This window comes from Dendrobates tinctorius, unplaced genomic scaffold, assembly GCF_039654945.1.
Source record: "Dendrobates tinctorius isolate UK_male_01 unplaced genomic scaffold, ASM3965494v1 ptg000089l, whole genome shotgun sequence".
NCBI classification, from domain to species: Eukaryota; Metazoa; Chordata; class Amphibia; order Anura; family Dendrobatidae; genus Dendrobates; species Dendrobates tinctorius.
This window is the reverse complement of record NW_027361757.1, coordinates 2,171,447-2,185,753: the sequence shown is the minus strand read 5'-3', so window position 1 is coordinate 2,185,753 and position 14,307 is coordinate 2,171,447. Positions and strand designations below refer to the sequence as shown.

Sequence of the window (14,307 nt, the reverse complement as noted above, 5' to 3'; positions counted from 1 at the left end):
AAAGTGACTTATCTATCATTATGGGCATTCGAGATTGCTTCTACTTTCTACAATTGTGTCATTGACTTATCTTTTGAATTGTTTTCTTTTTTTGTGCTCAGTACTAATATGCATATTAAATACTTTTATTTATATATACACAATTAAAAATTGTTATTTTCTATTGTAGCAAAATGAAAACAGCACTGAATTATCATATTTATTATTTCTGTATTAGCTATTATTTCACTTATGTGGTCCCAAATCTTCAGCAATGGCATAGTACTAAGTGCTCATTCACGTGTCAGATTTTCTATCTAGAGTTCTATCAGTGTGTTTTTCCAAGCATAACACTTGTATCTATTAAAAATCTATGGGACTGTTTACATGTCTGAGTATTTTTGGAGACCACACAAAATCATGGAGACGTTTCGGATATTGATTCTAGTGTTGGATCAAAACCGCCAATGCAAGCCTATGGGTTTGTTAAAAAAATCAGACAGCACTCTCATACCAAGCTTGAAAAAGCTCCTTTTTTAATCATACGGAATAAGCTGCTGAAACTCTGATGGTAAAAACTGACACTCTGACTAAACTCTGATGAAAATTGGAACAAATTCATGGAAGAAAAATCAATGACGTCTGAATGAACCCTAAATGTTTCAGAGCTTGCTGACCTAGGCTTCTAGGCTGTAAGTGAAACCTACACTTCTTGCTTGAAAGTAGGGGTCTGCAAGTCAAATCTAAACTTCTATGCCTAAGGCTATGTGCACACGTGCGGAATTGCTGCAGACATTTCGGCGGCAATTCCGCAACTCCCTGCTGCGGGAAATCTGCATGTGGAATTCCCATGAAAAACTAGCATTTTGCAAGTGTAATTAGCTTGCAGAATGCTAGCATTTTCCAAGTGATCTGTAGCATCGCTTGGAAAACTGATTGACAGGTTGGTCACACTTATCAAACATAGTGTTTGACTAGTGTTTACCAACTTTTTACTATTGATGCTGCCTATGAAGCATCAGTAGTAAAAAGATATAATGTTAAAAATAATAATAATAAAAAAAATCGTGTTATTCTCACCTTCCGGCGTCCCCACAGCCTTCCCGAGCCTCGCGATGCTTCTGGCAACTCCCGTTCCCAGCAATGCCTTGCGACAATGACCCCAGATGACATAGCATCACACAAGACCGCTACGTCATCACAGGTCATTGTCGCAATGCATCACTGGGAACGGGACTTGCCGGGAGCATCGCTGAGGCCTGGGAACACTGCGGGAGCCACCGGAAGGTGAGAGTATCATGATTTTTTATTTTAATTCTTTTTTTTAACAGGGATATGGTACCCAGGGCCTGGAGGAGAGTCTCCTCTCCTCCAGGCACAGGATAGCATCCACACATTTTCCGCTTACTTTGTGCATGTTGGGCATAGCCACATGAAGAAAGTAATTGGAACAATGCATTCATATGTGTGCGGAATCCCCGCGATTCCGCAAAAAGAATGAGTATGCTGCGTATTTTTCCTCGATGCCATTCCGCCGCGGAAAAATATGCAGCATTAGCACAGCATGTGCGGAATGCCATTGAATTCAATGAGTTGCTTATTGTATGCGTTTTCATGGCAAAAAAACACGGCAAAAATGCATAAAATCCGCGGTAATTCCGCACGTGTGCACATAGCCTTTAAGTTCATACCTACGCTTCTATGCAAACAGGTAGGGATCTATATGTCATGCTTAGACTTCTTTGCCTGAAAATAAGGGTCTATATTCCACACATAGGCTTTTTTGCATGAATATAGGAGTATAAAAGTAAAATGTAAGCTTCTATGCCTACAAGCATCTATAAGTAATACTTAGGCTTCTAGATGTCTTCTACTATATTTTGGGACAATTACCCAGTCCGACCAGCACTTCCCAATAGTTCTGAGTGCACACCAATATTTTCTTCACTATATTTAGGATTTAATGCAAAAAGGTAGGGATCTATAAGTCATACTTAGACTTCTTTGACTGAAGGTAAGAATCTATAAATCACACCAAGACTTCTTTACATGAAAATATGGATCTATAGGTCACATTTAGGTTTCTAGGTCTGAAGATAGGGGGTCTGTAGTTCACACTTAGACTTTTATGTCTAAAGGTAGGGTTCTATAAATAGTCATGAACATCAAAAAATTGTTTCATATGTTGGCAGTTGGAAAACAATTAAATATTATGTCATGGTAGAGAATGACCTCTTCCCATACTAACTTAATTGTCAGTCTGGTGTAGTGTAGGAGTGATATACATATCATAGAAGTTAATGTAGAAAGACACAAGTGCTGGAGTCAAGAGAAGAACATAGCATTTGGTTTGTGCCTTTACTATACTGCATTAATAGAAGGGATCTCTACTTTCCGTACTCTCATCTATTAACCAGAGAGGACAGAAATGAAGACCAACCTTGCATTTCTGTGCTGTTTTAATGGAGACTGTAATATAAAGATGGATCGTATGAAGGAAACAAATTATTTAGCATTACAGTACTAGAAAATTGATGGGACAAACGCACTTCTACCCATTATAACCAATCACATTTTAAAAGTCTCCTTGTAGATCATCTCATACTTATGATGCTATATTTTTTTCATATGAAGCATTGGCTACATTCGCATATTCACATTAATTGATAGCTGGTCACTGCTTCCTAAATATTCAACACACTAATATCCTGCTGTTGTGAACCCATGTCAAAGCCAAAAGAGCAAGAGATGAAGATAAACTATGTCAGACAAAACTGATTATTGTTATATTTAAAGTAAAACCAAAGTTAAAGCCATAATTCATAAATGCCTAGAATGATCTACGTAGACAGTATCTTTCTCGGTTAGTTTAAAATTTCTTACATGGCATTGGGCTTTTGTGTATTGGAACAGCTGTATTGGATACGTTTATACAGCTAGGTGTTGACAAAGGTGCTGGTGGGCTTTTATGTAGTGGAACAGTGCATTAAATGCGTAATAATCACTCAGCTGTTATTATCTGTGACAGTTCAGGAGTAGGTCATGAACCACCGCTACCGAGGGTAAGGTGAATTACCCAAGGTCACAACTCTCTGTATATTTATGTAAGCCGGTGCAGAGTAGGACGGGATGTTTCCTATCACAAGGCAGATGCGAAATATTAATGGATTCCCTTCAACGCATAGATATGGTTAGTGTACAAGGTGGTAAAAGAGAATGCGGATAGGTTTATCGTATCTGTTTGCATATTCAGCAGGCTACACATGTCAAGCCTCTCTGTTACATCCTTTCAATGTCATTGAGATGCCTCTGCCTGATCCATCTCGGCCCAAGTGCGAGGAAAGTTCATTGCAGGCTCAGCATGACACTCCCAGGTGGCACCTTAGTACTATCATGCTCATCTTGTATGCAGGATTTCAATCAGACGTTAGAGGAGCGCAGAAACTCTCATTAAGACTCAGTGCTGTTTACCAACAGTAATGAAGGTAAACACGTTAAAGGACAGATTAAGGAAAAAGCTTTAGAAGAGAAGATGAAGGGGGGTTATTTTCCTGCACTTAGGCCATGCTCCAGTTTTTGGAATAATGGTATCATTAGCCAAAAAAGGTTGCAGATCATGCTTAATCTTAAAATGTTGGTCTTTTTTTTTTTACGAGCAATTAAACGCCTGGCGTTATTGATCATTGTTGATTTTATGTCCTTCCATTTGCATAATCTATTAAAGATGAATGATTCATGGAGTGATTATTATGGGGAAGGGAAGTAGATGCTTTCAGTGTAGTTTTGTCAAGGTGAGAGATGCTTTAAGGTTTTTTTTTCCCCGCTATTAGAAGATAATCTCATTAAGTACCCACTTCTCAGACCTACTACATATTTGGATCAGAGTCTCACTTTGAAGCAGACACCATTGGAGCTATTCTTCGTACTTGCTGATATTTTTTTCCCCTCCTGAATCATTTTTCCAAGTTCAATCGTTTTATTTGACAAAATAATTTAAAATGTGCAGATTCAATAAGGGCTGCCAGCGGGAAATAACATAATAATATAATTTGGTGGATTAAACTGCCTTGTTAAAAAGCTCTGGGTGTCTTCTCTGTCCTGCAAAATCTATTTGTTATATTTCATGGGAGAATCAATTCTAGCGATGGAACCTAAAGAATGACTACTTCAGCATTCTAGAGGCAGCCATTTATCACAGGTGGCAACAACTAAATCTGTACAGACGAACAAGGAACCAGGATCATTGATATTACTTTCCAGTAATTATATGTTGGTCAATCTCATGATCTCATCATGTCATTCCTTATCGCTGCGGTTTATACACGTAGAACATTATCATGGATTAAACAAGATTCTGAACCATTATTCAAATATTCAGATATTGTTTAAATATTCATGAAAACACAGCAGAGCATTTTATAAAACATTAGTGATGCCATCAGAATCCCATCAATGTTATTGAGTTTGTGCTGATACTGGATACTGGAGGCTGCTTAGATTGACTAAACCCGGTTTCACGTGTCCAACATTCATGGCCCAAGCTGCAATGCCCAGACTGGCCATGGGTCACCTCATTCAACTTTAACAGCCTTGAATATAAAAAGCTGTTGAATTCAGGTAAGGAGACCCATAAGTGTTCCTGACTTTGCTGTCTGTTCTTGAAAAAGCCCATACTCTCATTGAACCTCTTTATATGCAATTGATAAGTATTTTTGATATTTAGTAGCATCTGATAATTAAATATTCAGTTCATTTGCCTTTTCAATAGATATGATATCTTAAATATTACTATTAGCCAGTGCAGAGAGCAAGACATAAAGACCGGCTCCCACTCTGGTGCATCTGGTCCAAAAAATGGCCAAATGCATCTTTTGATCACTGGAAATTAGAAATGCAAAATCCTGATTTGGTCAGAGGACTAGCATATGTTTAAGAAGGGGTTTGTACAACAATCCCATTAAGAATAATAAGATACAGTAAGAAAGGCCTGCTAATAAACAACTGAACATATTAACATTGTTATAAATTTAATCTTTATTGTTTGGTCAACTGATTGAATCGTTTTAAGTAATGCCAGCAAAATATAAGTTGGTACTAGTTTAGAAACCTAAAGGGACTGTGCAGCCCAATATCTTAAGAGGTAGGCCTCGGGCTTCTAACATTGCTAAATACACAATAAACAATGTAAGGAATTAACTTCAATGTAATTCCTCTTTTTTTGCAGAAGATTTCTGCTTTTACTCTGAAATTGTATCCTCTAGGTTCTGGCTAAGTGCAAATCCACATGCCGATCAACAATTGCTTTAATGCTGCTGTGATTTAGGCAGTCGGCATTACAAAGATTACCAATTCATTTAACTTAGTCCTCAAAATAAGGTTGAGATATTTAAGGTATTTTAAGCAGAAATCTATGGAGAGTGGGAAAGGTGACTATGTAAACCATATGAATAATTCTTGACAACAGAAGAATTAACTCATTGAAAATTCCAAAGTTTCCTCCTCCTTACTGAGCTTAATAGATTTTGATAGGATATTACAGCTCTATAGAAATATATTCATGTGCCTGCTCGCTATTCATTGCTATGGGAGTTCTGAATAAAGCTAAGAGCATTTGCCTGGTTGTATTCCAAACTTCTATAGCAATTAATGGAGAAAGTCAGCACAGGTGCCACCACTTCTCCACCTGCTTTAAGCAGGTAATGGGGGTACCTCAGTTCTGGAGATAGATGTGGGTCTTACAGGTGAGACCCGTACTTATTAGGCATATCCTATGGATTTATATTTATTATACTCACTTATATGGCACCATTAATTTCCACAGCGCTTTACAGACATCATCATCATTGTCCCCATTGGGGTTCACAATCTAGATTGCCAATCAGTATGTCTTTTGATTTTGGGAGGAAGCCAAAGTACTTGGAGGAAACCCATACCAACATGGGCAGAACATACAAACTCCTTGCAGATGTTGTCTTTGGTGGGACTTGAAACCAGGTCCCCAACTCTGCAAGGCTGCGGTGCTAACTACTGAGCCTCTGTTCTGCCCCACCTATGGATATTCCATGAATGTCTATTGAAATATATCTTAAGTAAAAAATAAACCTGTGTCTCTTTTATATTACCTTATTGTGTGCTACATATCATGAAAACATACTATAAAGTTTATATAGGGGTCCTGGCTATAATGTTGATGCAGTGGTCTTACTATATATTTTCTAGAGTTTTGAAGGACATCAGTGTTGTGCAGGGCAGAATAAATTCCAATGAGAATAGTTAACACAGTACCAGACCAAATAGAGAACCATTTTTTTCTACTTATTTTAATCCCGCTTTATTTTATTTTGTTGTTTTGATCATTCCATTTACATTTATACATATATTTTTTTCTCTTTCTGTGTTCCACCCAACCTGTGTTTGTCTGTCTCCTGTCCATCCATTTCCTTCTTCCTCACAGAGAGTTTCTCCTCTCACCTCTATGTAAAGCAAGAGCCTCATGAAGCCTCCCTTACTCCCTTCACTCCCTCTACACTAGCCAGCTCGGGACTGGCTGATCTTCAGCCCTTTCAGATGGCCCTCACCGTTGATGCGTCCACACCTACGTACAGCTCCTTCACCCACCATGGCCCTTCCTACGGGCAGTTCGGCAGCCAGCCACTCATAGCAGGTACCAAACTTCCCTCATGCATAAGTCATCTGCCTAATCAAATTAGGAGTTTATCTGACTATTTGAAAATAGTTTCTCAGATCCAGCCTACATAAGCTGAAGAGATTGCCCTGATTTTGATTACAAGGGCTTCTGTCTACTTATAAATAGTTGTTTGATAATGGAATTTGTCTTTTTTTTTTACTATCAGAGAATACTTGGCTTGAGTGGCAGGGAACTATCATCCCCCAGGCTGACATTGTTCATAACCTGACCTGCAAGATCAGAAGAAAAATTACTAAAATATTTTTAGAGCCAAAAGTTCATAAAGCAAAAGTATGTGGAGTGGAGGCTTCTGACTTGCTTTTGAAAAACTCTGTATCTCGAAGTTATCTTTACTATGAGTGATGTATATGTACTCTGTATAATTGCTGTTTATTTTATATAATCCATATGTTTAAGACCGGTATCTCATCTCTGAGGTTCACGATCCATACTTTGACCACGATGCATGGATTGGCTGCAGGTCTCCTGATCCACATTTGGCAGCCTCATATATATCTAGGAGGAACGCGGTTGGTCTGTGCATCGCAGTTCGAGTTTGGAATGTGAAACTTTGCTTGTGTGAAATCAGCCTAATGCAACATCCTATAATAAATGATATATTAAGATGTTATAGAAAAGTGAAGTAAATATGATTAAGATGTCATTTTATTATCAGTACATTGATGCGTCTATGTAAAGTTTATAGCACAATTTACTTTCTGGATACATAACAGCAAGTAATTATTAGAATATCTTCAAATTAAAGGAGTTATCTCATGGAGACAACAAAAAGCAGATCTTCCTCTGGCAAATTTGCGGTTATTAAAAGAAGATCTTTCACTAAATTTTTAATGTTAAACTGGACATATGATAAAATAATGAAAATAAAATATATGTAATAATAATCTTTATTTTTATATAGCGCTAACATATTCCACAGCGCTTTACAGTTTTGCACACATTATCATATTTTTTAATTTCAGCTATCCGTTGTGGACATATTAGTAATTAAAGCAATTCGCACCTAAACGGTAATTTTTTTAACCCCTTCACCCCGAGCCATTTTTTTTTTCGTTTTCACTTTGCATTCCGCTTCTTCCGAGAGCCATAACTTTTTTATTTTTCCTTCAATATGGCTGTGATAGGGTTTGTTATTCATGGGATAAGTTGTACTTTTGAACAACACCATTTATTTTACCATATAATGTACTGCTAAACGGGAAAAAAATTCCAATTGGGGTGAAATAGCATAAAAAGTGCAATTCCACATTTTTTTTTTTTTACCATGTTCACTGAATGCTAAATTTGACCTGCCATTACGATTCTCCATGTCATTACAAGTTTGCAGATGCCAAATATGCATAGGTTCTTTTTTTATAAGTGGTGAAAAAAAAATCCAAGGTTTATTAATAAAAAAAAAAAAGGTGCCGATTTCCGGGACTTGTAGCATCTCTATTTTTCAGGATCTGGGGCTGGGTGATGGCTCATTTTTTACGTGCCACGCTGATGTTTTTCTCTATATACACTTTTTGGGTAATCTTTTGATTGCTTGTTGTTACATTTTATTGCACTGTTGCGGCGACCAAAAAACATAATCATAAGCAGGCAGCCACACACTGCAGAAAGAAGTACATGCTCCGACAATAGCATAGAAATGGCTCAGTGTGAGACATGTATTGACAAACAGTCTACTCTCCTTGCTGCAGAGTGAAGGTGTGCTGGAGCATGGCAGACCTCTGCGTGATTAGATTGCAGCATTCAGCTTTCACGTTCAGCAGTCAGTTTAGGGGCAAGGGAAGTGCTGCAGAGTTCAGTCCCATGGCAAACACTTCTAGTACGTCTCCTGTCATATTGCTGCTGACCCTGCCAATCATGAACAGGCATCCACGTACAAGAGGAAAAAGAAAACAACCCCTTATAGCTTAGGTCTGTGTGAGACCAGTCTGCTCTTCTCACTGCAGATGTGAATGTGTTTGCATGTTTATGATTGGCAGAGCTAGCAGCACTATGAGAGGAGAGCTACTAGAATTGTTTGTAATGAGATCAACTCTGCAGTACTGCCCTTTTCCCCACACTGACTACCAGAGATGAGAGCTGGAAGCTATTCAGTAAGGAGTGCAGACTGTTTGGCAATACATGAAAATACAATACACTTAAGCCCCCGTCACACACAGCGATCTCGCTAGCGAGATCGCTGCTGAGTCACAAGTTTTGTGATGCAACAGCGATCACACCAGCGAGATTGCTGTGTGACAGTGATCAGTGACCGGCCCCCCTGCCGGGTATTGCTGATCGTTGTTGAAACGTCTGGACATTTTTGGGGTCGCTGGTCTCCCGCTGGCCAGCACGCATCGCTGTGTGTGACAGGCGGGAGACCAGCGACCAGCGAGCAGGAGCTGGTAACCAAGGTACACATTGGGTTTCTACGGGGTGCGCAGCGCTTAGAAACCCGATGTGTACCTTAGTTACCAGCACGCTGATGCAGGGAGCTGGTAACCAAGGTACACATATCGAGTTTCTAAGTGCCACGCGCCCCTTAGAAACCCAATGTGTACCTTGGTTACCAGCTACCTGCACCAGCGCGCTGGTAACTAAGATACACTGCGGGTAACTAAGCGACGTGCGTCGCTTGTTACCCGCGTGTCGCTGGTCCTGATCGCTGGTGAAGCTGCCTGTTTGACAGTTTACCAGCGATCATGTAGCGACACACCAGCGATCCTGACAAGGTGATATTGTTGTCGGGTTCACTGATGAGACGCTATGTGTGAAAGGGCCCTTAGCCTGTTCTAAGCTATTATGGGGGTGTGTTGCTCTCTTTTCATGATTGGTCAGCTTCAGGCAGAGGAAGAAGTACAAACCTCCAGTGAGATCTTTATGGTAACACCAACAAAAATAGCTGTTTTGGTGCTGAATACTTTGATTGCTAATATATCAGCAACAGAGAAGCAAAATATAAATACAAAATTTTACTTTGCTCTGTAATGACAATTACTTTGTGTGTCCAGTACAACATGAAGGAATTAGTAAAAGCTACTCTTCAATTTAATGAAATACATTTGCAATACCTTATTACTGCAGGCTCCAGAAGCTGGACCTAAACAACCAAAAGATCTCTTGGTCAGCTATAATATAGAATGGGTTGATTTAAAGGGAACCTGTAAGCCAATCCATGTAGCATAAACTGAGGGTAGCATGAATTGCAACCTGACTGCACTGTTGCTGCCAAATATATTATACTTTAAAACACTACGCCTTTTCATACAAAACATATTTTAAAAATCTGTCTGGCTTTTCCCAGAGTTGCTAGAAGGTGAATGACAGGTCACTCCCTATGTACTCATGAGAGAGAGAACTGTTAATCACATGTGATGGTGCTGGAAAGAGACATCCGGGGGCGGCAGCGTTTCAGAGGATAATATACCTGGCTGCCCCTGGCTTGGGAAGCATGGATCACCTGAGAGCTTCCCTATAATAATATTAAATCTTCAAACTTAAAACAAGTTCAGACCAAGATGAATGTGTTAAACAAAAAAGTGAAAAACTTGAATAGCAAGGTGGAATGGAGTTGTTTTTTTTTATTGTACAAAAAAGTGGAGAGCCCCACACTGGATCCCACTATAACAAGCCATAAGACTTAACTTTTATTGAAATGAATAAAATACATATGGAATATTGATAAAATTGTCGCATCCCCTGGTGACACCGCACATGCGGTGAAACATGTTAGGGGGGGACTTGTGATTTAAATTTATCTCCTATCCAGCCAGTTTGTGATGACAACCCGGGGTGCCATCTAATGAAAGCATATGGCAGGAAGTCTTTCATAAAGTATAGAAATAAAAAGCTGATTGGAGACATTTTTATCAATACCCCTTATGTATTTTAGTCAATTCCTTAAAAGTTAAGTCTGATGGCTTATTAAAGTGGGATCCAATATGAGGTTCTCCCTTTTTTGTACAATTTGAATATATCCCTCCCACGTCATTTCCTTTTTCTCATTGTTGGTTTCTTTTTAACAACACTTTCCTTTTGTCAGCATTGTAAAATTGCATAATTTGAAAGAGAGTGCTGTTAGTTGATTTTATGTTCCAAGAACTTGAATTCTAAGACAATGAATGTCTGTGAGGAATTCACAAAGTCCAGATATGTTTTTTCGCCCCAAAGAAAATGTTTCATTTTTTTATAATACTGTCCAAATTGTTGTATGCAAACAGTGGTGATTTACTGTACATACATTAGTCTATGGTGTTCCAATGACCATTCTAATATCCAAAATGTAATATATTATCACTGTGAAGTGTTAAAAATATTTAGCTCTAACATTACAGCAAGCTTGTGACTCGCCCTCAGAGGCCGTAGGGTACTTGGTGCCGGGCCCATAGACTACAATGGGAGATGTCAGAGTGGCGGTGACCGGGTCCGTGGCCTCAGGCGGTCAGTGTAAAAGGGGTAGTGTGATGGGGATAAAGTTGTTGAGATGATTCGTGACGCCACCTGTGGTTTCTGGTCAGTTTGACCAGCGCTGCAGGGTTGCTTCTCTGGGACAGATGGTGTGGTGCAGCAATGATGTTGAAGCTCCCCACAGGTGGAGCTGTAGTCCCAGGGCAATGTAAATGAGGTTGGCAAATGGGGAAATGGTGTAAAGAAGTAGATGTAGCAGAGCCGGGTGTAAGGTGCAAAAATAAGTGGAGGACACAAGGGCATGTAGTTCCAAGGCTTTACTCACAGTCTGGTGCACACACATGCCCCCTTCAGTGCCATGTCCTCCAGGTCAGGGGCTCAACCAACTCCCAGGCAAGGTAAAGTACACCTTTCCAGCACTCCTCCAACATGTGCCTTCTCTGAACGTCTCCACACTAGCGCCTAATCTGAAGTACTTGTAGTTGCGTATTAAACTCAAGTTCCTCCTTCTTGATGTTACTTAGAACTCTACTTATACGGCAGACAACTGTAACCTGCTTCGGGGACTTCTTGCTATCATGTCCCGGCTCACCCTCGTTGCTGCTGTGCCCCCAAGTCTTAGATGGGAATAAAGTGGTGACGACTTCTATTCCTCCGGTTTCTGCTGCAGGAACATCAGTATCCATACAACCTTGGGGATCGAACCCCGGCCATGCGCTTCAAACTTGAGGAAGGGCTCTGCTCTGACCCTAGTCCTTAGGTCTCTTCTTCTCCTTACGTTCCTTACTAAACTATCTTCCTTCTGAAGAATCAGGCTTTTTATGGCTCTTTCCTGTGCCAGCAGCTCCAGGTCACAGGAGTCTGCTGCAACACTTCCTTCACTCCACCCACCTCCCAGCACTCTTCGTGTTCCAAGCAGGGAGCCACAAAGGTTGCTCTGCTACACTACTGGTGTGCGTGTGGGATGTGAGTGTTGGAGTGTGGTCAGGTGTCTCCACCTTACCTGGATAGTGGGGTACCACACCTCAGGAGGAGCTGCAGTACCTCTGTAGCGACTGAACCCTCAGGGTTGCCACATACCCCCCCATTAAACACAGCACGTCCGCGGGCTGCAAGTGAAACAAAGGTGTTACATAAGGAACACACAAAATTTGTAAAATGCATTTTAACAGGTGAACAATTTTTAAAGTAAACTTCCCAATAGGGGAGGCACTGATTCTTAAACGTTGCAGAACGAGTTAACAGGCTACCTATAATTTAACATTTTACCTAATTTAAAATGCTTTTGGCAGTAACCATTGCTAAAAAGTTCACTGCCAGTTCACGGCCTACTATCCCAGCTTCAACATATTTTCCTTTATCATTCACATTTTCACATTCTGCTGTTCTAGACCCATAGGTGACAACCACTGACTCCTGGTTCGTCACCCGGTTCAAATTTTTATTCAAAATTTTTATTTTTTTTTATTTTTTATTAAGCATTACTATGAGGCTAAATTCTGCAAAACATTCACTCCTAATACTGCAGCTAAACATTGCTACCAACATTTTCAAAAGGCACATTATAAAATACTTCACAGTAAGACAGCAATAATTCTTGCAAGGCTGGACACCGCTCCCAACCGGGATTTCTTGCAGTGTCTCTGTAGCTGAAGTAGAACTTCGAATCTGAGGTGGTCCTTGTTGAAGACTGTTCATGTAAAACCAAGAGAGAGCACCTTAAGAGGCGCAAACTATTTACAAGCAAAGTTTGTGGATCACTCCAAGTTCATGATCGCTCAGTTCAATAAAATGGGTGCCAAAACAACTAGGCAGATAAACTGGAAAAATAATGAGAAAACAGAAAACAATGAGGGCATGATGGTGCCCATACCCTCCTGGGTAACAGTTCAGTTAGTTGCAATCATTTTCAATGCTTTTCTCCTCCTGGGGTGGTGAAAGCGGGCTTCTTCTTCTGCTTCCAGGGAAGACTGTCTGGGTGTCCACCTCCTGGCGGATTAACAAATTGCAGGTACTCTTCCTCCCAAGGAGTTAGATTGGTGGCTGCCCGTGCAGATGGGGTGGCAGCTGGTCTTGAGCAGTAGCTGCCCTGGTCTTTGGCCTGACAGCTGGTGGAACTGCTGCCTGTGGCACAGCAGGTATAGCAACTTGTACAAGAGGATGCTTTACTTTACTACCACGGTGGGAACTGCCTCTGCCGGTGGAACATAAGCCTTGTCCTTTTTGTATGCCACTATGAACTCCTCCGGGATACGGCGCACATTCAGAGCATACCAGCCGCGTAGCCCCTCGTGACGGGTGAAGGTGAAGTAATCTCCCGGGTATAGATCACGAGCGGGGTGTCCCCTCTGGAGGTGGGACTCTACATCCCTGCGGCTGACGAAGAGGTCGGAGATCCTCTGGGGGTCTGAGATGAAACCAAACCCCCTTTCCAAATTAAAGTTCAGGACCTGACCCCATCCTGCTGAGTCCCGGGGACCATAGTGTCCATCGCGGGCCTTTTGCCTCCTGTCAAGGTCAGGGCCCAGCACTGCTAGTCTCCGTTGCTCCCACTCCCGCTGCTTGGTGGCAAGCTGGCGGATAGTCTGCTGGCAGCGGGCTTCCTTCTCCTCCTCCTCCTCTTGGAACCAGCCTCTGCCCACAGTGGACAGGGGCACCACTGCCAGGGGTTCGGGTGTTTCCCCCCAGGGACTAGTATCCCGGTCCCAGACTAGGTCAAGCACGACCTGCCCGGACGTTGGAGCGGACGGGAACTCTGAGGTCTCCCCAGCTGCAGGGGCGGCGGTCATACCTGACGCTTCCTGATGGTGTTCCAGCTCCGGTGCAGACACTGGATGGCAGCCGGTAGCAGCGGTGGTTGCTGGAGCTGCCTGGTCAGCTGGTGGCGACTAGAGTGGATCAGATGCTGGTTCAGGGTCTGCTGAGGCCTCCGGTGTGACCTGCGCAGCCACGTCAGGTCCAGGCAAGATCACAGTCACTAACCTCACATTCAGCTCCCTGGTCCTTAGGTAACTCCTCCTGGCAGGCTGCGCCCAGTGGCGTGAGCCACGGGGAGGTGGTGACAGGCGCTGCTGATGGCATAGCAGCAGCTGCGGGTTTCACAGGTGCTGCCTGGGGGAGAACTGGTGCAGCAGCGGCGGGTACCGGTGGTGGAGGTACCGTTTCTGCAGGCACCTCCTGGGTGCGCTGCCGATCCAGGGTCTGCAGCACTTCCTGCTTCAGCCGCAGACTGCGGTTCA

The 14,307-nt window shown here is 41.8% G+C and overlaps 1 protein-coding gene across 7 annotated transcripts in view; it reads left to right on the top strand.

The window, feature by feature from the left end:
* The window catches only part of PAX2 (paired box 2), an 81,423-nt gene that overhangs the window by 53,513 nt on the left and 13,603 nt on the right, over positions 1–14,307 (top strand). For 3 of the 7 annotated variants that reach the window (XM_073585772.1, XM_073585770.1, XM_073585771.1), the window contains exon 8: positions 6,434–6,643. The exons of the other annotated variants lie outside the window; for them this stretch is intronic. In XM_073585772.1, coding sequence (XP_073441873.1) covers positions 6,434–6,643 — 210 coding nt within the window. The remainder of the gene's footprint in view (positions 1–6,433; positions 6,644–14,307) is intronic. 7 annotated transcript variants of the gene reach the window in all.